Consider the following 23,115-nt stretch of genomic DNA (forward strand, 5'->3'; position numbering starts at 1 on the left):
CTCACATGCACAAACACAAAGATACAAAGGTTATATATAAATAAATATATGTATATACATGCATATATATATAAATGCAGATACACACAGGAAAAAACACACACATACATATACACACAAACAAATGCACACACACACACACACACACACTTAAAAATAAAAATCTTTGTTTTAAAGCACTGGATAAGCAAGTGTTACAAGAGTAGTAACAATTCTCCAACTGTTGAAAATGTTAAGGAAGGGGAATACTTCCCAAGCCCTCACAAGAGGCTGATACCGTTCTGATATACACACTAAAGAAGCACATAGAAAAAAAACATGGAACTATATCTGAGATAAACATTTATGACAATTTCTAACAGAATACTGGCAAATTATATTTATAATCCCATTAAAACATTGACAACTATGACCAAATGGGACACATCCCAGGAAAGCCAGTTCGTTCAATGTACAATCAAAAGAAAGGAATGAAACCCAAGCCATTATGAGAATATACATAGCAAACCCATTTCATTGAGTCAGCAACAAATCCTGATAAAATATCTCAGCAAATCAGATGCACCAATCCATATTCTTGTGCAATAGAAGTCCATGATGAGAGAATGAATCATACTCTCAGGCTTGTGAGCATCATTCAAATGACATAATCATGAATCTGGGATAAAAGATGTGTAGAGGAAAAGAAAGGAAACTATTCATTCCAAATAACTTATTTTATTGTTTCTCAAAAGAGGGGTCTCACACCCAATAATTTTTTCAGAGCCTCTGTGACATTCTTATTCCTGAGACTGTAGATTAGTGGGTTCAACAGAGGAGTGAGTATCGTGTAAAACACAGACACCACCATGTCCTTCTCAGGGGTGTGGAAGGAGGCAGGGAGCATGTAGGTGTAGATAGCAGCACCATAGAAGAGGATTACCACAGTCATGTGGGAGGAGCAGGTGGCAAGGGCCTTCTTCCTGCCCTCTGCAGAGTTCATCCTGTGAACTGTGAGGAGGATGGAAGAATAGGAGCTTGAGATGACAGTCACAGGGATGAGAAGCATGAGCACACAGCACAGGTACATGAGAGTCTCATAGAACCAGGTGTCTGAGCAGGAGAGCTTTGTCACAGCAGGGACTTCACAGAAGAAGTGATAGATCTCCCGGGATTCACAGAATGGAAAGGTCATGGTGACAGAAGTGAGTATGTAGCCATCCAAGGATCCCAGGAACCAACAGACAGACATCAGGAGGAGACACACCCTATGGTTCATGAGGACAGGATACCGGAGTGGATAGCAGATGGCCACATAGCGATCATAAGACATGGCAGCCAAAAGGAAAACTTCTGAACCTCCTATTGTCACATAGAGGAACATCTGCATCCCGCAGGCAACAGCTGAGATCTTGTGGCTCCCCAGGACCTGGTCCATGAGCATCTTGGGCACAGTGACAGAAATGTACATCATGTCCATGAGGGACAGCTGGCTGATGAAAAAGTACATGGGTGTGTGGAGGCGGGTGTCAGAGAGAATCAGAAGGATCAGGAGGACATTGCCAGACAAGGCCATCAGGAAAACCACAAATATGACCACAGCAAGCAGAGCAGGGTGTTTGGACTGACTGAAGAATCCAACCAGGATGAAATCTGATGGTCCAGTGTAGTTTCTCATCCAGGTGGGAATGTCCATAGGTGTCTCCTAGGCAACCAAGAATGCTCTGGGGTTAGTGTCATGTGCCCCTAGGAATGAATGCTCAGTGATGGTTCCCTAACCTAACTAGGTTAAGTTCCCTAGGTGCAGAGATATGAGCATTGTATACTACACATAGTTCAATCAACTTTTGAAAGTGGAGAATCCACATCTTGGTCAGAAGTACTGGTGATTCAGGACAAATTTTCCATAGTTCAAGGTCATGAACTTTCCTACATATAGACTGTGTCTTCTGTCAAGTACTACAAACTTGAGGAGTGCTACCCTGTGCTAACACAAATAGTAACTCAGTGACAAAAAAGTAAACCTTAAAATCAAAATTATTTTGAAAGTTTTGGTTTTGAAATACACTCTGACCTCCATGAATTAAGGAAATATTTGGAATCTTTAAACCTGTGAGGTAAATTTCATACTTAAAACTCTTTTAAAAATTATAATTAAAAAAGGGAAATATAAAGCAAGTCAACCTCCTGAATCCCCCAGATAGGACTATCTGGGAATTTCTTGAAGCTTCACCCTCACACAAGCAGGACCAATGCTCAGAACCCTAAGAGGCTTGGGGCAAGGAGCCCACTCGGTGGCCGAATACTGCCATCAGCCCAGTGCCACTAGTCTTCCATCTGCTACCTAAAACAATGGTGATGGTGGTGGTGGTGATGGTTTTTCTTCTGCTGATGGTGATGATTATTTATGGGAGTAGTGATGATGATGATGATGATGGCATGATGTTGACAACTTTGATTTCTGATTTTGCCAACATTAAATAATGAAAAACAATGAAAGTTCTTTCAATATCACAAAATAAAAACAGCTGAGCACACACACACTACTATACTGCTAAGATCTCATTATTATGGAAAGCCATCTTAGAGATGGCTAATATTAATGTAATATGTGCCACATTATTTTGTTCTACAGTTTGAATATTGTGTACATATTTAAGAATTTGTATTTCAAAATAATAAGGAAGAAGAGTTCAAATAAATAACGTTTAGTGCTTAGCAAAAAAAGACTTTATATTTGAAATTTAATATATGTTTTAAATTTGCTTTTTTGTATAGACTTAAAAAAACTTTACATGTGTATTTAGATAAAAGTTCATATGAACTTAGGAATTTGCAAATAAATATATTTGCACATTTAGCCCTGATGAGCAGTTAGCAGAAAAACTCACCTGTGTAAGAGGTCAGCGTCCCCACGTTCACCTCCTCACAGGTCCCACCACTCGCTCTAACTCTATAGGACTCAGAGGTGACTGTGCTCACAGGCCAGGCCAGGCTGTGCTGCAGCACCTTCTGCTTTGTGGCTGTCACAGTCCCCGTCTCATGGGGTCCAGGAAGCAGTGAGTTTCTGAGCAGCACTGAGGTGCCTCTGACCCGGGCTCCCTGCTCCCTGTGCTCCATGCTCACAGTCCGACTACACTGGACTCTGAACACAAGTCAAGGAGACTTTGAACTTGATGCTGCTTACATAGGCTCCTGCCAGTCTGTGCAGGACAAGATGTAAATATGATAAAGAGAAATGCTTAAATGGCTGCAAAATGAGTAAAAGCAACAGGCACAAAATATACCTAGGATTTCTGAAGCCAGCTAAAGCTTAAGCCATGTTTTCTACTTAAAAAGATTCAATTTTCAACCTAAAATATTTATAATTACTTTACTGTATATGTGTGTTTTTCTGAATCTGTGAATGTGTGTGTGAGTGTGTGTGTGTGTGTGTATGTTGTCTGTGTGATTGTGTGTGTGTGTGTGTGTGTGTGTGTGTGTGTGTGTGTGCACGAGCATTTGGGCAAGCATACCACATGTGTCCCTATGCCACAAGTAGGTCAGAAGAGGATGTCTGATTCCCAGGAACTGGCTACAGATAGTTGTGAGCTGCCATGCAGGTGTTGGGAGCTGAACCTGGTTTTCTGCAAGAGCAACAGTGTTCTGACAGAGGAGCCTTCCTGCCTTCCCTGGAGACCCTTTTGAACCTTCTGACTCCTGGATCAGTAAATGTTGAGCCATGATAGCTCTCACCAACACGATGCAAATATCTCTTCTTGAGAAGAGTTTAGCTGTGGTTACAGGGCAGGCAGAATTCAGAAGGAGCTGCAAGGTCCACAGGTGTTTACACCTTTGTGAGAGTTCCCTAAGGTGCTCCTGCTGCTGGACTGGTAAAACCCTGTGCTGTCAGTGAAGGCTGGAAGCAGAGACAGTTGCAGGGTCCCAATGCCTTTTTTAAAAATGTTTCACAAATTGGAAACACTTCGCAGAAGGTGGATGGAAGGACGCACAGGTAGATGATAAATAGAAAAGACAGACAAATTTCCTTTCTACCAAAGTTTGACAGATGGAGACTAACTTAAATATTCCAAAACAGTGCAGAGACACCACAGTGTTTGGTTTATATGTGGACAAGGTAGATTTAAGGTAAGGGTAATGTACTCCACATATGGAAACTGGTCAAATAAGCAGTGCATTCTATCAAGTGGGAGTTTCTGACATCAAGACACCCAAGACAACCAGAGGTCTAGGATCACAGTGTCTGAAGTGCTCAGGGGGATTTGCATCCTGGTCAGTCCTGTTCCAACTTTCCAGTTTGCATCCCATGTGGACAGCCAGATGCAGCTTCACACTGGGGTCACTAAGAGCACCTGTGTAGTGACCCCAAGATACTGGAGCCAGCAGCATCAGCATCTACGGCACATCTATCTTCCCAGTAGACTGAGTTACTTACCTTATTTCCTTCATTTTCAGAGGTAAACTCAGATTTCAGAGTGTGTACCTAATATGAAACAACCAACTGACAAAAGATGTACATTTCACTATTTGGGGGACAGAGAGCATGCCCCTTCCTCAGTTCTCTTGGAAACCCCATTTCCCTCTGTAGTCTGCAGTTCAGTGTAGACAATGCCCTGTCCATTTCATCACTGCAAACATGGGGCAAGCATGTAATTCTTGGTGTCATCGTGACACTCTGTAAGTTTGCATTTCCATGTCTGGTAGCAAACACCATAAGATTAGTTGAGAAGGCAGCATACATGTTCTTCTAAGTAGCTGGGAATAAAACATGCTAAGTCTGCTGCATTAAATGAATAGAATTTGAGGTTTTTGAAAAAGCATACATGTTCTTTTCTGCAGAAAATAAAAAAGATAGTGGAAAATCAAAGGAATGTTGTCAAGAACTACTGGAAGATTAAAAACCAGATGTTAAGTCAGTTACAGTGAATGCTGTGCAGTCTCCCTTCAGGTATAACTTACCCCTGATGCTGCTGGCAGCCTTGGACACATGGGACATGGGGCAGTGGCTGGTTAAGAGCATAAGAAGGGAGGGAAGTGACATCATCCCTGGCTGGATTCTTCTCATTAAGGGCTGGTGTGGCAGGTTTTTTGTCAGTAATGTTCCTTGGAGACTTAGAAGATGTAATTAATGGAGCTTAAAATAAAACAGAGAGTCATCTCCATTACACGGCTATGGTTTTGACTTTGTGCTTTTTTTTTTTTCCTTTCTTTTCTTTTCTTTTTTTTTTTTTTTTTTGGTCAGTAAAAGTGTAATTGTAACCAGAATTATCAACGATCTGAAATTTGATCACTGTAGATAAATATCAAGCATGAGATAGATAAATCAGGTATTGCATATTGCATGGCCATCCTCTTGGGTACTTGTCAGAGTTGGTTTTTTGTCTACCTATTTATCTATCTATCTATCTATCTATCTATCTATCTATCTATCATCTAGCTGTTTCCCTCCTTCTCCTCCCCCCTCGTGTGTGTGTGTGTGTGTGTGTGTGTGTGTGTGTGTGTGTGTGTGTTCATATAAACTTCCAGTAGTTTTCACAGGTGTAGATTCTCAATTTGGAATTCAGTTACTTAGGCACAGACTCTGCCCCTTACTGGTGCCCAACACACTGACCAGAGGTCCCATTCTTCATCTGCCATCTTGTCCTCTACCTATCACAGCGTCCTTGTGCTATGGGGTTAGTCACAATCCGTGTTCTTCAGAGCTACATGAAACTTAAATGCTTGTTTCATTGTAAATAGTGGCATGCAAATCACAGAACAATCTACAAGTACAAATGACTTCAGTGAAAATGTAAATATTTATAGTATAGTCCTCTGGACAAAATCCACAGTCTTTTGAATCTGCATGCTCTAGTCATAGGATATGAGATACAAAGTTAATTGTGCTAACTGCCATGTAGGTTTTGAGGGCAGATAAGTCATCACTTGTCTACAAAGCAGCTCCTGGTACTGTGAAAGCTAGCCAACAGGGAGAAGACTTCCTGGTCATCACTAACTGTTTTCTTCATATCTTGTGAACATTGTATGTGGTCTTACCATCAAATTTTAGGAGGTGATCAAGTGCAATGGCAACAGCCTGTGTAGTTTTGAGGGTCTCCAGGACACATGTGAGAAAGAAGTCAATAACAGATAGCCCATTCCTGGCACTGGGCTGTTGGACAGTCTATGGTTTCTTGGAGCCATATCTCTTATGTAGAGAATGTGAATCCATATGAATATATAAAGAAGAATAGCAAGCCTTTTCACATGGCTTTTTCAAACATCCTTAGAGTTAGATGATCCCTTTTCTGTCCTCACTTTCATCCCTTTCCCTACTCCAAATTCCTTCCCCATCATTCTTCTGTCCTTAGTGCCAGTATATTCTACTTTCATCTTTTTGTAATCTTTCCCTGTGCACCAATCAGGACTTCCCACTTTCCTGTATTCTGTGGATTTCCATATTAAATATTAAAATAGAAAGATTTAACACTATGATCCACAAAGGAGCAGACCAGGACACATTTGTTGTAAACAAAACTCATGCCCCATCGCCAGGCCTTGGCTAGAGCTGAGTCTGGGACCAATTTGGGTGGACTCTCTCCTATACCCTTCCCCAGGAACTCCCAGAGTTGGCCCTGGATCTCCCTGCCCCTGTGTCCTGTCTCCATTGAGAGCACTGTTGGAGCTCTGATATTCCCCCACCCACCTCCACTGAGAGCCTGCCCTCCCCCTACCCTGTGCCCTATGTTGCCCTCTCTCCCACTATTCTGGTTGAGCACTGGGACAGAGGGTGGAGCCAACAATCCAGATACCTTCTGGGAACTTCCCAGAGCAGCTCTGAGCACGCTACACCTGTCTATTCCCTCGGGACCACAGGTAATTTCCACCTGCCTGTTCGCCGACCTCCACCTCTACTGGAGTTCTGCGCCCCTCCCAGATATCCGCCTATCTCTGGGGGACTACTCTGAGTTCCTGCCTGTAGGATCCTTGAACCCCATCTCAGGGTTTCTACCAAAGAAGCCTCAGCTGGAGAGTGCCAGGCCCAGGCTACATCTTCCTATAGGCATGAGGAACATCCTGAGTCCCAGCCTTTGGGATCTTTGAACTCCATTGCCAGTCTACTGCTGGAGCCTGATCGCTGACCCCCATCTCTGGGCCCCTGCCTGTGGAGAGACCTCCTAGAGAGCTTGGACCACCCAGAGCTACAGACATCAAACCTCTGACCCACCTAAGCCCACAGGGAAGTACCATAGAGGGAGGGAGAGACTCCGCCAACACCTACTGGAAGAAGCTATGGGAAGACGGCAATACAAGAAAACAGCTAACAACAGAAAGACAAGCATGACACCACCAGAATCTAGGGAATCTACACCAACTAGACCAGAACACGACAAAGCAGATGAAGCAGAAGAGAACGACTTAAAAATTATCATCATAAAGATGATACAGGCCCTCAAAGAAGATGTGAGAAAATCCCTTAAAGTAATCAAAGAAAAAACAAATAAAAAATTGGAAGAAATGAACAAATTTCTTAAAGAAAGTAAAGAAAGCCAAGAAAAGACAATTAAGCAAGTGAAGGAAATGGTTCAAGACTTAAAAACTGAAATAGAGAAAATAAAGGCAACACAAACTGAAGGAATGCTGGAAATAGAAAAATTGGGCAAAAGATCGGGAACTACAGATACAAGTATAACCAACAGAATTCAAGAGATGGAAGAGAGAATCTCAGGAGCAGAAGATAAACTAAAGGAAATAGATTCATCAGCCAAAGAAAATCATAAATCCAACAAATCCTTAATACAAAACATCCAGGAAATGTGGGACACCATGAAAAGGCCAAACCTAAGAATAATAGGCATAGAGGAAGGTGAGGAAGCCCAGCTCAAAGATGCCGAAAACATATTCAACAAAATCATGAGGAAAACTTTCCCAATCTGAAGAAGGACATGCCCATGAAGGTACAAGAAGCATACCGAACACAAAATAGGCTCAACCAAAGAAAAAAGACCCCTTGACATACAATAATCAAAACACCTAGCATACAGAATAAAGAAAGAATATTAAGACCAGCAAAGGAAAAAGGACAGGTAACATATAAAGGCAGACCTATCAAAATTACACCTGACTTCTCCATGGAAACCCTCAAGGCCAGAAGGCCCTGGACAGATGTTCTACAAGTATTAAGAGAACATGGATGCCAGCCCAGGCTACTATATCCAGCAAAACTCTCAATCACTATAGATGGAGAAAACAAGATATTTAATGACAAAGCCAGATTTTCACAATACGTATCTACAAATCCAGCCCTACAGAAAGTATTGGAAGGAAAACTCCAACCCCAGGAAGTTAACTATGCCCACAAAGTTGTAGGCAACAGATAATCTAACTACACCACAACCCAAGGGTAAAGCAGGACAAATATATTCACAATACCACTGCCAACAACAAATCTAAAACAAACAAGCATCAACAATCAATGGTCCATACTCACCCTCAACATTAATGGTCTTAACTCACCTATAAAAAGATACAAGCTAACAGAATGTATACGAAGACAGAATCCATCCTTCTGCTCCATATAAGAAACACATCTAAGCTACAAAGATAGACATTACCTCAGGGTAAAGGGTTGGGAAAGATCTTCCAATCAAATGGACCCAAGAAGCAAGCAGGTGTGACTATCCTAATATCTAACAAGTTAGACTTCAAACTGAAATTAATCAAAAGAGAGGAAGACAGTCATTTCATATTCATCGCAAGAGAAATCCATCAACACAAAACCTCAGTTCTGAACATCTATGCCCCAAATACAAAGGCACCCACATTTGTAAAAGAAACGCTACTAAAACTCAAACCTCACATAAAACCTCACACACTTATAGTGGGAGACTTCAACACACCACTCTCACCACTAGACAGGACCACCAATCAGAAACTCAACAAAGAAGCACAAGAACTAACAGAAGTTATGTCTCAACTGGGTTTAACAGACATCTATAGAACATTCCATACAAACACAAAAGAATATACCTTCTTCTCTGCTCCACATGGAACCTTCTCTAAAATTGACCACATGCTAGGTGGCATAACAAACCTCAACAGATACAGGAGAATTGAAATAGTCCCCTGTATCTTATCAGACTACCATGCTTTAAAATTGGAATTCAACAACAACACAAATAGCAGAAAACCTGCAAACTCATGGAAACTGAACAATGTACAATTGCACCACACCTGGGTCAAAGAAGAAATAAAGAAAGAAATTAAGGACTTTCTAATATTCAACGAGAATGAGGATACAACATACCTGAACTTATGGGACACCTTGAAAGCAGTACTACGAGGGAAGTTCATTGCACTAAGTGCCAATAGGAAGAAAATAGAGGATAGTCACATAAGAGAAATAACAGCACAACTGAATGCCTTAGAACAGAGAGAAGCAAATTCACCCTGTAGGAGTAGACGTCAGGAAATAATCAGCTTGAGGGCTGAAATCAACAAAATAGAAACCAGGAAAACAATACAAAAAAATCAATGCAACGAAGAGTTGGTTTTTTGACAAAGTCAACAAGATAGACAAACCTTTATACAAATTAACAAAAAAGCACAGAGAGAACATGCAAATTAACAAAATCAGAAACGAAAAAGAGAACACAACAGACACAGTGGAAATCCAGACAATTTTCAGGTAATACTTTGAAAATCTTGTATTCCACAAAAATTGAAACTCCAAAGGAAATGGACAAGTTTCTGGATAACTATCACTTAGCAAAATTAAATCAAGAACAGACAAACAACTTAAATAGATCTATAACCCACAATGAAATAGAAGCAGTCATCAAAAGCCTCCCAACCAAAATAAGTCCAGGGCCAGATGGATTCAATGCAGAATTCTACCAGACATTCAAGGAAGAACTAATACCACTACTCCTCAAAGGGTTCCACAAGATAAAAACAGAAGGTTCATTGCCAAACTCTTTTTATGAGGCCACAATAACCTTGGTAACCAAACCTCACAAAGACACAACTAAGAAAGAAAACTACAGACCAAAATCCCTGATGAACATCGATGCAAAGATACTCAATAAAATACCGGCAAACCGAATTCAAGAATACATCAGAGAAATCATCTACCATGACCAAGTAGGCTTCAACCCTGGAATGTAGGGATGGTTTAACATACAATAATCTGTCAACGTGATCCACCATATAAACAAACAGAAAAAGAAAAACCATATGATCATCTCCCTAGATGAGGAAAAAGCCTTCAACAAAATTCAACACCCTTTCATGATAAAGGTCTTGGAGAGATAAGGAATAACAGGAACATACCTGAACACAATAAGAGCAATATACAGCAAACCAACTGCCAACATCAAACTGAATGGAGAGAAACTTAAGCCAATTACTCTAAAATCAGGAACAAGACAAGGCTGCCCTCTCTCTCCATATCTCTTCAATATTGTACTGGAAGTTCTAGGTAATGCTATAAGACAACAAAAGGAGATCAAGGGCATCCAAATTGGAAAGGAAGAAGTCAAACTGTCTCTATTTGCAGATGATATGATAGTTTACAATAGTGACCCAATAAACTCTACCAGGGAACTCCTACAGCTGATAAACACCTTCAGCAAACTAACAGGATACAAGATAAACCCAAAAAAATCAGTAGCCCTACTTTATTCAGACAACAAAGAGGCAGAGAAAGAAATCAGAGAAACATCACCCTTTACAATAGCCACAAGCAACATAAAGTATCTTGGGGTAATGCTTAACAAACAAGTAAAAGACCTATATAATAAGAACTTTGTGGCTTTAAAGAAAGAAATTAAAGAAGACACCAGAAAATGGAAAGATCCCCCATGCTCTTGGATAGGTAGGATAAATATAGTAAAAATGGCAATCTTGCCAAAAGCAATCTACAGATTCAATGCAATCCCCATTAAAATCCCACCACAATTCTTCACCGACCTTGAAAGGATAATAATCAACTTTATACGGAAAAACAAAAGACCCAGGATAGCCAAAACAGCCCTATACAATAAAAGAACATGAGGAGGCATCACCATTCCTGACATTAAGCTCTACTACAGAGCTATAGTTCTGAAAATAGCCTGGTATTGACACAAAATTAGACAGGTAGACCAATGGATTCAAATCGAAAATCCTGATATTGACCCACATACCTATGAACATCTGATTTTCAACAAAACAGCTAAAAGAATACAATGGGGGGAGGAAATCATCTTTAACAAATGGTGCTGGCACAATTGGATGATGGTGTGTAGAAGACTGCATATAGATCCATGTCTATGCCATGCATAAAACTCAAGTCCAAATGGATCAAAGACTTCAATATAAATCCAGTCACACTGAACCTCTTAGAAAAGAAAGTAGGAGGTACCCTTGAACAAATTGGGATAGGAGACTGCTTCCTGAACATAACTCCAGGAACACAGACAGTGAGAGCAACAATTAATAAATGGGACCTCTTCAAACTTAGAAGCTTCTGTAAGACAAAGGACACAGTGGACAAGACCAAACGGCAGCCCACAGACTCGGAAAAGATTTCACCAGTGCTACATCTGACAAAGGGCTGGTTACCAAAATATACAAAGAGCTCAAGAAACTAGTCAACAAAACACCAAATAACCCTATTAAAAAAATGGGGTACAGAACTGAAGAAAGAATTCTCAATGGAGGAAATCAAAAAGGCTGAAAGACACTTAAGAAAGTGCTCCACATCCTTAGCTATCAGGGAAATGCAAATCAAAACAACTTTGAGATATCATCTTACTTACTCCTGCCAGAATGGCTAGATTTAGAAACACCAATGACAACTCATGCTGTAGAGGATGTGGAGAAAGGGGAACACTCCTCCACTGCTGGTGGAAGTGCAAATTCGTACAGCCATTTTGGAGATCAGTATGGTGGTTCCTCAGGAAAATGGGAATTAGTTTACCACAGGACCCAGCAATCCCCCTCTTAGGCATATACCCAAATGATCCACATCCATGCAACAAAGACATCTGCTCAACTATGTTCATAGCAGCATTATTCATAATATCAAGAACCTGGAAGCAACCTAGATGTCCCTCCACTGAAGAATGGATAAAGATTATGAGGTACATCTACACAATGGAATACTGCTCTGCAGAAAAAAATAATGGAATTTTGAAATTCGCAGGCAAGTAGATAGCACTTGAAACCATCCTGAATGTGGCAACCCAGTCACAAAAAGTGGAATATGGTATGTACTTGCTCATATATTGATATTTAGACCTAGAGCAAAGGATCACCAGCCTATAATTCATACCACCAGAGGAACTAGGATACAAGGTGTATTCTAAGAGATTCATATAAAGTCCCTCACAGAAAGGGGAAGGGACAAGTCCCCCAGAGCACATGGGAAGTGGTGGTGGGGGCAGTGAATGGAAAAAGAAATAGGAGAAAGAGAAGGGAAGGAGAAGAAAGCATGTGCGATTAGGAAGATTTTGTCAGGGTAGGAATAGAAGGCAGGAGAGAGAGAGACAGAGAGAGAGACAGAGAGAAAGAGAGAGAACAAACATAAAAGAGGAAGCCATTATTGGTTTGAAGAGAAAACTGAACCTAAAGAAAGGTTTACAGGCCTACAAGACTGCCTGCCGCCAACTAACAATTTGAGCAACTGTGGAAAGGCTACCATAAATGCCCTTCCCGGATATTGAGATCAACAACAAACTTATCTACCATCATGGAGCCCTCATCTAGTACCTGTTGGAAACAGAAGCAAACACCCATAACTAAAAACTGAGTCTAACTAGAATCCAGATGCAGAGGGAGAGGACAAGACCAGGTTGCAGAAACACACAGAGACAGCTGACCTGAACAAGGAGGAGCTAACGGGCCCCCAGAATGATAGCTGGGAATTCAGCATGGGACTGACTCAGACCCCCTGAATACGGGTCTTAGCCAGAAGGACTGAGCAGTATAAGGGACCTCAGACAGTGGAACCAGGATGTATCCCTGGTGCACAAAACTCCTTGAGAATACATACCCCATGGAGGGATACTGCCTTAACCTAGAGACAGGAGAGAAGTCCTAGTCCCTACTTCAAATGACTTGACAGATCTACATGACCCCACCTGGATGGCATTGCCATACATGTGGAATTGGGGTGGGGGGATGGGAAGGGAGGGTGGTCAGTGTGCATGTGAGGGGGGAGAGAGTGTAAGAGGGAGGGAGGGAGAGGGAACTGGGATCGGCATGTCAAGTAAAACAAAAAAAAAAAAAAACCAAAATAAAAACAAAACAAAACTCATGAATGTGTAAACAGATTCCTAAACTGAGAACCAGTTACACATTTCACAAACCAGTGACAATATTTGCAATTCTTGAAAAAAGTTCATGCTCATGAGTGCTCTAATGTGTGTGCAGTGGTCTGTTTGAACCTGTCAGTTTTCTAAAACTATCCATTATTTCACTAAATTTTGGCCAAATACAAAGTGAGATTCTTCTCCTCCTTTTAGTAGAATGCACAGAGGAGTGGATGCCTGAGGGATAGCTGGCCCCATGGCTGGGTCTGGCCAGTAAGTGGGGTCCTCTTCCATGGTCTTCCTGGTCACTGGGACTCACTTGTGAGATGAGGCCACTTGTAATCCTTTGGACGCAGGGATTGCACTTGTCTCAGATTAGTTTTGTCACATTATATTCAATTCTCTTTCTAGGCTATCTTCATATATTATCAAAATTGCTGAGATTTTAAAAGTCAAAGTTGTATCTTTAGCCCATAGAGATTCAGACTTGGTTCACAGCTCAGGTTGAAATAAATCTCAAAATTATGTTGACTTCCCTTTAGGAGGGCTGGTTTTTGATAATGTAGGATTTTCTAGTGATCCTACAGACTGTGGTCCTTCTGGATAAAGGGCACTGTAAGTTATCTGGATACCTCAGGACTCTGAAATGTGTCAGTTTCACTAGGAGTTATGATGGTTCAAAGTGCTAAAATGAATTCTGTTTTGAAATATTCTTAAATGCAGGGAAATTATAAACCTCAGATCTCCAACCCCAGGGACCTTCCTCTGTTAGCATAGTCAGGTTGATGCACACATCACTGAGTATTCATTCCTAGGGACACATGACTCTAACCCCAAAGCATTCTTGTTTGCCCAAGAGGCACACATGGACATCATCATCTGGATGAACAACTACACTGGACAGTCAGATTTCACCCTGGTGGGATTCCTCAGTCAGTCCAAACACCTTGCCCTGCTTCCTGTGGCCTAGTTTGTGGTTTTTCTGATGGGCTTGTCTGGGAATGCCCCCTGATCCTTCTGTACACTCTGACACCTGCCAACGCACACCCATGTACTTTTTCATCAGCCATTTGTCCCTCCATGCGACACTAGCAGTTCAAAACTTTCTCTCTGCCCTGTCTTATTCCCAATGCAAGGTTACAATACCTGTTAAGTATTTTAAAAGCATACTTATAGACAAAACAAACCTATTTTCTGTCAAGGCTTAAGAGTCTGTTCCTCCAAGATCATTTAGACTAGGAAGGAGCCCCTGAGTCCTTTACCCTCTTTTACCAATTGTGTGAAGATTTGGGTGATGGGTGAGTGCCTTTCTGACCACAACCTCCTTTGGAAGCATTGGGAGCTTGTCTCTTGGTATTGACTCTCTTCATTGTAGAATGTACACTGATTAGCATTCACTCTGTGTAGCCTCCATGGCCTCTTGATCAAGAGGACAGGTGACTCACTAGAACTGTGAGACCTTTTGATAGAGGTGCTACAGGCACATGGGACCTAGCGACCTTGACAGACCAGTATAAAAAGTACTGCCCGTTTAATCCCTCTGTCCACATAGGAGTTGGCTCCAAGTGGGTTCATCAACACCCAGAAATCAGTTGTTCCAGTCTGGTCTGGTATTTTAGAATTTTGTATAATATTTTGGGAAGGGGAACATCTTTTAGTGCACTAAGTCAGCTCTTGTAGATGTTTTCAAGAGCAGATCAATAACTTTTGAGGGTTCTAATGATTTAAATAAATGTTTTATTGAATTTGACTTTAAAATTTTGAATAACACCACTTAATGATCTTTTTTTTCCAGTTATTTTTTTTTTATTTTTTTATTTAATTTTATATAACAAAGTCCAATTAAATGAAAACAAACATTTATACACAATATTTGGGAATTTGGGCGTCGTTCTTTCCAAACTACTTCCTGCTGGTAAGGGGCACTGTCTTGGGGGATTCAAAGAAGATTCAGATATCCTAGCTGTAGTCTGTAGGGCTGTTTTGTCCAGCTGTTTGGAATGTAGGATCAGCTTGTACTCTGTTTCAGGCGGTCTGGTGTGATCAAACCACATTAGTCTGGAAGGAATCCACATCTTTTCATTTTCTGTGGAAACAAAAATAGAAATACTTTTCCCCAGTAACTTGTTCTTCAACTTAAATTTTGGAGTCAAAGCGTTTTTTTTTTTTTTTTTAATTTATTATTTTACATGTCGATCCCAGTTCCCTCTCCCTCCCTCCCTCCCCTCCAGCCCTCCCTCCCTCCTTCCCTCCTTTTTGCCCTCTCTACCCTCTCCCATGCACTCTAAACACCCTCCCCTCCCAACCCCCCACCACAATACCATATGTAGGGGAATGCCATCCAGTTGGGGTCATGTAGATCTGACAGGTCCTGTGAAGTAGGGACTAGGGCTTCTCTCCTATCTCTAGAATAAGGCAGTTATCCCTCCATGGGGGATATGTTTGCAAAGTCCTTTTGTGCACCAGGGATACATCCTGGCTCCACTGTCTGAGGTCTCTTAGACTGCTCAGACCTTCTGGCTGAGACCCATATTCAGGGGGGTCCGAGTCAGTCCCCTGTTGGCTTCCCAGCTATCAGTCTAGTGGCCCTTAGCTCCTCCTTGTTCAGGTAAGCTGTCTCTATGTACTGCTACTGCATGGTCTTGTCCTCTCCATCTGCTTCTGGGTTCTAGTTCGACTCAGTGTTTATGTATGGGTGTTTGCTCCTGTTTTCAACAGGCATTAGTTGAGGACTCCATGGAGAAGTTAGTTGTTGATCCACTTAATGATCTTTCCTCTCATCTTTGCATTCTTTACATAAGGTACTCAGACCTTCTGTGACCTACTGAGGATTTTCAACCTTCTCTTTAATGTTTGACTCTGGGAACATTTAGCCATCTTAATTTAGATTGTCCTATCATATGGAAAGCCTCTTTTTACTAAAAATGTCTTCATAACTACTTCCTTGTAATATTTGTTTCTCTGAAAAAAATACACAAATAAAGCTGATTTCTTATTTGGTGAGAGCCAGTGACTGGAGTCAGTAGTGATGGGGAGGAACACTTGAAGGAATCAGAAGTGGAGGCTGCCATTCTTTGTCCTCACTAACTGCTGCTAAAACTATAAACTGCTATGAGAGACTTGTGAGCCTCACTGAACCCCTGAAAATCCTTACAACACTGAATGTGAAGGAAGAAAGACTCCTAGCAAATTCTCTGCAAAAGGAACGGATGGGATGTGCAGAAAGTAACACCACGTTTCCCACTACTTGACAAAGAGCAACAGTCAGTTCTGTTTGTCTGTGGGCAGACCATACCTTACTGTACATCAGCTTCCCTCATTTCCATCAACTATTTTATTGCATTTCTATGACACATCACTTTGTGTCATGGATTCATGACTTGTTAATTACATAGGCTTTGATTGTTTTTATTTTTATTCCGCTTACCCAACAAAGATCCTCATGAAGCAGTTTCCAGGACTCTACAAAGCCCTTACATTTATAGCTGGAGAAGTTCATGAAGGACATTGGTCACACAGGTGTTACAAGCAGTTTTCTGCCAGACTGGTCCCAGTGCTGCACCAGCCCCAAATAACAAATAGAGACGCTGTATTAGATATAAGCTGTTGGCCAGTTACTAGTATTTCTTATTGGCTAGCTCTGTCTGAAATATTAACCCATTTCTATTAATCTAAGTATTTCCACATGGTGTTATCTTACCCGAGAGAGAGCCCAGCATACTACCCTGTTGGTCCTACATCTTGAAACTCCTCCCTATTTTTTCCTCTCTCCTCTTTGTCTCCTAGTCCTGCCTATCTTGCTTTCCTATTGGCCAACAGTGCTTTATTCATTAACCAATGTAAGAAACATATTTACAGAATGACATCTCCCATCATCTCCTCTTTTCTGTCTAAAATAAAAAGAAGGGTTTTAACCTTAACATAGCAAAATATATAACAAAATAGTTATCATACAAGAACCACAGCCAGCATGGGACTGACTCAGGACCCCCTGAATATGGGTCTCAGCCAGAAGGACTGAGCACTCTAAGGGACCTCAGACAGTGGAGCCAGGATGTATCCCTGGTGCACCAAAGGTCCTTGCGAACATTTCCCTCATGGAGGGATAACTGCCTTAATCTAGAGACAGGAGAGAAGCCCTAGTCCCTACTTCACATGACCTGTCAGATCTACATGACCCCAACTGGATGGCATTCCCCTACATATGGAATTGGGGTGGGGGATGGGAGGGGAGGGTGGTTAGGGTGCATGTGAGAGGGCAGAGAGGGTAAAAGGGAGGTAAGGAGGTAGGGAGGGAGGGAGAGATGAAGAGAGGGAGGGAGGAAGAGGGAACTGGGATCGACATGCAAAATAATAAATTAAAAAACAACAACAACAACAAAAAGAACCACAGTTACCAATATTTAGTCCATTAACATTTAGCAAGATTTAAAGAAAATATTCCATCATCTATCCTATCTTTGTGAGTCTAAAGTCCTATATGTAACTTATCTTTAACCCTAACTAAGGAAAACTATAACCACAACTATCTGTCTTCAGCTCTATCAAAGACTACAGAAGGATAATATATAAACTCTAGAAATGACAGAGACAACTCACTACCTGGTCAGTCACCCGAAGTTCTTCTGTAATGTTCCATCTTCAGCATATAGGCCATAGTGTGTCTGGCAGACTCCTCAGCAAAGCAGGAAACTTTAAACTGTCCACCTGTATTGGCAGTTTGTCAGTCACTTTTCTCTGTGTTCGGCAGAATGTCTGGCAGACTCTTCCATGAAGAACCTGTAGCACTGCCCATCTTGTTTCAGCAGTAACCTTTCTGTGGGTCCTGCATATCTACTTTATACAGCATGAAGTCGAACATTCCAGACAAAAGCAGTATGTTGCCCAATTGGTTAGTCTTGCCATATTGAAATCGAACTCTTTAATGAGCTTCTTCAATGTCCATCTTCCTTTCTGACGCAGGTGGTGTTGCCAGGAGCAGTTATGTCTCACTATCAAGAAAAACCCTAAACCATTTTAAATGTCATATTCTGTAGGTCTTTGAAAGGTTTGAAGAATATTTATCCATCTCAAATATGCCTCTATATATCTAGAAAACCTAACTAACGTAACTCTATGTTTTGACCATCACGGGTAACTATCTATAATCTGTACTAAATTATACATTACATTTCTAAATGAGCTATATAAACACAATTCCTAAACAAGAGGAGAAATATACTTATCACAAAATTGACCTTAAATTGTATCAACAAATGAAAATCTATTCCAAAACAAAGTGTTCACTTCCATACCATAATCACTTTTTTACTTTTAAAAAGAGATTGGTTGTGATCATTAGCTATTTATAACCAACCCCATTTAAATGAAAACAAACATCTATAAACAATAATTGGGAATTTGGGTGTCTTTCTTTCCAAACTGCTCTCTGCTGGTAGGGGGCGCTGTCATAGGGATCCTAAGAAGATGCAGAAATCCTGGCTTCAGGGGGTCTTGCTTGATCAAACCATGTTAGTCTGGAAGGAATCCATAGTTTTTTCCTTTTCTGTGGAAACAAAAATAGAAATCCTTTTCCCCAGTAACCTGTCCTTGAACTTAAATTTTGAAGTCAAAGCAATTTTAAAATATATAAATTGAATTAATTCAGCAGCATTTATAGCTGTATTTTAGTTGTTGTTCCTTCCTTAGCAAATGAGCAATTCAAAGACAACACAATAGCATACAGTATCCAGACTCTGTGTATTTTTTTATTTTTACATGGCTTTTTTTATTACTCTATTTCTTTTACTTTTTTTATTTATTTATTGAGACAGGGTTTCTCTGTATAACTTCGGCTGCCCTGAAATTCACTCCGTACACCAGGTTTACTTTGAAATCACAGAGATCCACTTGCCTCTGCCTCCGTAGTGTTGGAATTAAAGGCATGTGCCATCAATGCCACAGCTATTTTCTCTCTCTCTCTCTCTCTCTCTCTCTCTCTCTCTCTCTCTCTCTCTTTCTCTCTTTCTCTCTCTCTCTCTCTCTCTCTCAGCCATTTTATCCTGTTTCTTTTTCTCTCCCAAGCCTATGTATATTTTAAAAACACACTGTAAACCTTTAGAGGTTTTTCTTAATCTGAATCTTTCTTCACTGTAAATCTTTATCTTTTTCTGGCCATGAGTCTTTTATCTGTTAAACAATGTTTGTTGAATGAAAGCCATAGCTGTGTTTGCCACAGTCTATCAAAGATGGCGGGGGATGCTTACCACCAGAACTTGAGAGCTGTGCTCTCTGTCTTGGTTTATGCTTCCATCTAGGAGCATGCTGCCGGCTTGGAGATGTGGTCAGTGTCATGGCCAGCTCTCGTACACACCATTAAATTGTTAGCAGAGCTCTTTAAAAAGCCTTGTGGGTTTTTGCTGCTATGTTGAGTCAGGAAATCTCCCTTAAAGGAACCGTGCAAGTCTCTGCTTGTTTCTAGCAAAACAGAGCCCAACCGAGAAAAAATTGTTATTAACAAGCCTTGTTCGTTTTTGTTCTTTTGTTTCTAAAACCCCTTTTTAAGCTTTTGTTAAATTTTAAGTGGAAGTTCTTAGTAGCACCATTTTCTTATGAGCAGGTTTTCCCACAGCCACATTAGCCCCAAATAACACACAGAGTATTAGATACAAAGCTGTTGGCCTGTTACTAGTGTTTCTTATTGGCTAGCTCTGTCTTAAATATTAACCCATTTCTATTAATCTAAGTATTTCCACACGGTCTTATCTTACTGGAGAGAGGGTCCAGAGTTCTGCTCTCTCTGTCCTCCATGTTGAATCTCCTCCCTCCTTCTTCTCTCCTTCTAGTCTCCTAGTCCCTCCTATCTTGCTTTCCTAACTGACAACAGGACTTTATTCATTGACCAATAAGAGAAGCATATGTACAGAATGACATCTCCATCACACAGGAGTGACAATCTGTAAGACAGGCAGGAGACATTGGGGTGGAATGCTGTCATTGTGGCAGTTGCATGTGCCCCTTGCTGTGCATTAGATGCTTGATTCTCTGTATCTGCTGGTGGCCCTGCCTTGACACCATGCAGCACCCAAGATATCCAATGTCATAACAGTGCCAAGTCAGCTGTCTTAGGTGCTGGACACAGCCTGGAGTCCCACAGAGCCTCTGTCACCTGCAGTTGGTGCAAATGCTCCAGACCAGCAGCAACAGGAACAGAACCATTTCTTTCCCTCCCTGCCAAAGTCCACGCTGGGCCTGTACTCAAGCCAAGTGTGAAGGAATCAAAGACACTGCCCCATATACAACCTAGATCCCTGGGAGCCTGAGAGGGCTGAGCTCAGGAGGGTGGTCTAATGAGCAGGAGACACTTAGTGGGCAGAGGATGGACTGGGAACACTGCCACGACAGGTGAACACAATCAGAAACCTTTAGCATTCAGAAAAAGTTCAGAGCAATTTGTCTGCAGGATCAAGAGTGTGGAGTTGGGTCTATCTTGTCCCCTGTTTTACACCATCATCATCCACACAGTGTACACTTCACAGAGGTCTGCAGTTTCAGTGGAGGTGTGACTTTCTAAAGTGGGACTTTTGTCTGGCTGGTGGCAATATAAATATTCACATTTTCATCTAAGCTCATCTAAGCCATTTGTACTTGTAGGTCATTCTATAATCTTCCGGTCATTATTTAAAACGAAGTAAAAATTTTAACTGAATGCGCTTCTAATGAGTTGGCTTCTGACTGATAGCAGAACGCAGGGATGAAGTGACGGTGAGAGGCAAGATGACACATTAAGGATGGGGCCTCAGGATCAGTCTGCAACATGCTTGTAAGGTGACTTTAAACCCAAGGTTTGGAACCCATGCCTGTGAAAGATAAAGTGTAACAAAACTACTGAAAGTTTATATGAACACGCATACACACACACACACACACACACACACACACACACACACACACACGGGGTGGGGGAGTGAGGCAGGAATAGAATTCTGTATAGTGTGCAAGAGTCTGGAAATACAATAACTGACTCATGTTAGACCTGATTATTATTTATGAGGCCGTGCTTTAAACCACCAGCACCTGGGCTATTAAGGCTGTAGCCTGGCAGGGATGGGGGTGGAATTCTGTTCCCCCAGACAATGGCTCTGTTGCTACTGCTAAAAACAGCCTTAACTAAATCTCTATCGTTCTAATAATCTTGAGATTCAAAGGCTAGGGTGAACAGGGTTGTGAGCTCAGAGAGTTAGAGTAGCAAATTGGCTAACTTTATCTTTCAGTTGGTGCCCCTGGAACCTCTCTCCTTCCACACCACCCCAACTGAAAAACCCAGGTTAAGCTCCTCACTGCTACTTCCTGTCAACTAGTTTCTAACACTGCCTGTCTGTGACCAGATTAATTTTATTTAATTAACGCAAATGCAACACATCTTTACACAGTTAAACAAATGCAGTATAAGCAAATGCAACGCTTCTTTGTCTAGTTAAACACATAATCCACAACATATGATGGTGATATTCCAGTCCATTGTTTATACTGGCTGTGACTTTCCACTTTAGCAAAACTGAAGGTAAATGAGGCTGTGTCAGAGGTTTCCATAACCATCCCAGGCCCACTTAGCTACATTCTTCTTCAAAGTCCCACAGGGGAGTTATTAATAAAATCTTTATCCAGGAATGAGCAGGGTCCAGCCAGAGATGACGCCACTTTCCTTCTGTTCCTTGTGCACTTAAAGAGTTGCTGTCCCTTGTCCCATATGACCCAGGCTGCAGCTGCATCTGACGGTAAGTGATCTGACAGGAGACCAGGCACAGCACAGGGTGGACACGAGACAGTCCGTTCATTCTTCAGAGAGTGTGCCATCATTTATTGCCTATTTTTATGTGGAAGAAAAAAAATTGCCAAATCCTCTCTCTTTTTTGGTGTTTTGGGACAGGGTTCCTCTGTGCAACCCTGGCTGTCCTGTACTTCTGTACTTGCCCTGTAGATCAGGCAGGCATTAAACTGAGAATCTAATTGCCCCTGCCTCCCCAATGCTGGAATAAAAGGTGTGCACTACCACACCCAGCATCTCCTAAAGCTTCCTTTTAGTATTTCCTTACTGAGATTTTTATCTAAGTTATGGATGAAGCAATGTGTTTTATACACACACACACAAACACACACACACACACACACACACACACACACACACACACACACACACTATACTTGCCTTGATTTCATTGCTGATCCCCCTGCCCCAGTCTCAAAAGTACTAGGATTGTAGTAGGCATCTGCCAACACACCGACCCTTCCTTATGTATTATTAGTGTTCATATTACAATCCATTGGTTTTCCAAAATTGTCTCTTTTGTGGTTTATTTACCTTCCATTGTGAACAATATTTGAGTGTTACAATAATTCCAGAATAATTTTCCTAATCTTACTCATATCTCATCATATGAAGGAGACTGTGGGTGATCTAAACACAAACAATGGGAAATGGTGTTTCCCATAGAATCCAGACAGGTACTGACTCAGTACCTACTCATAGGCTAAGCACTCATGCTGTGCATTATTGTGTGGTGTTAGTCAGATGCCCTGAGACCCTGAGCTTCTCCACTGTACAGGAAAGAAAGGTGGTGTCTCCTACAGAAGCACAGGGTGGTTCAGGGATGCTCCTGGCTAGGACGATGCTTTGTCATTTCTCTGCCTTCACTGTTAGAAACACTCAGCTTTAACAATGCACCAAGCTGTTCACATGAAACTAACAGTACAGCATGGGTAAGAGTGGCTAGCTGCTGGTCCTGTGCCTTGTGTAGACACCACTTTCCTTATCTCGCTGCTCTCTGGGTGCACTAAACAGAGTGCACTGCCTTCCCAGCACACCTCCCATTCCTCATCTGCC

General features: G+C 41.5%; 1 protein-coding gene across 1 annotated transcript; it reads right to left on the reverse strand.

Moving 5' to 3' along the window:
- Positions 1-727: 727 nt before the first annotated feature.
- On the reverse strand, positions 728-1,675 carry LOC127219770 (olfactory receptor 2T29). The gene has a single exon (XM_051181538.1). The coding sequence runs from the start codon at positions 1,673-1,675 to the stop codon at positions 728-730; it is 948 nt and encodes a 315-aa protein (XP_051037495.1).
- Between the last annotated feature and the right edge of the window lie 21,440 nt (positions 1,676-23,115).

Source organism: Phodopus roborovskii, unplaced genomic scaffold (genome assembly GCF_943737965.1).
Source record: "Phodopus roborovskii unplaced genomic scaffold, PHOROB, whole genome shotgun sequence".
Taxonomy (NCBI): domain Eukaryota; kingdom Metazoa; phylum Chordata; class Mammalia; order Rodentia; family Cricetidae; genus Phodopus; species Phodopus roborovskii.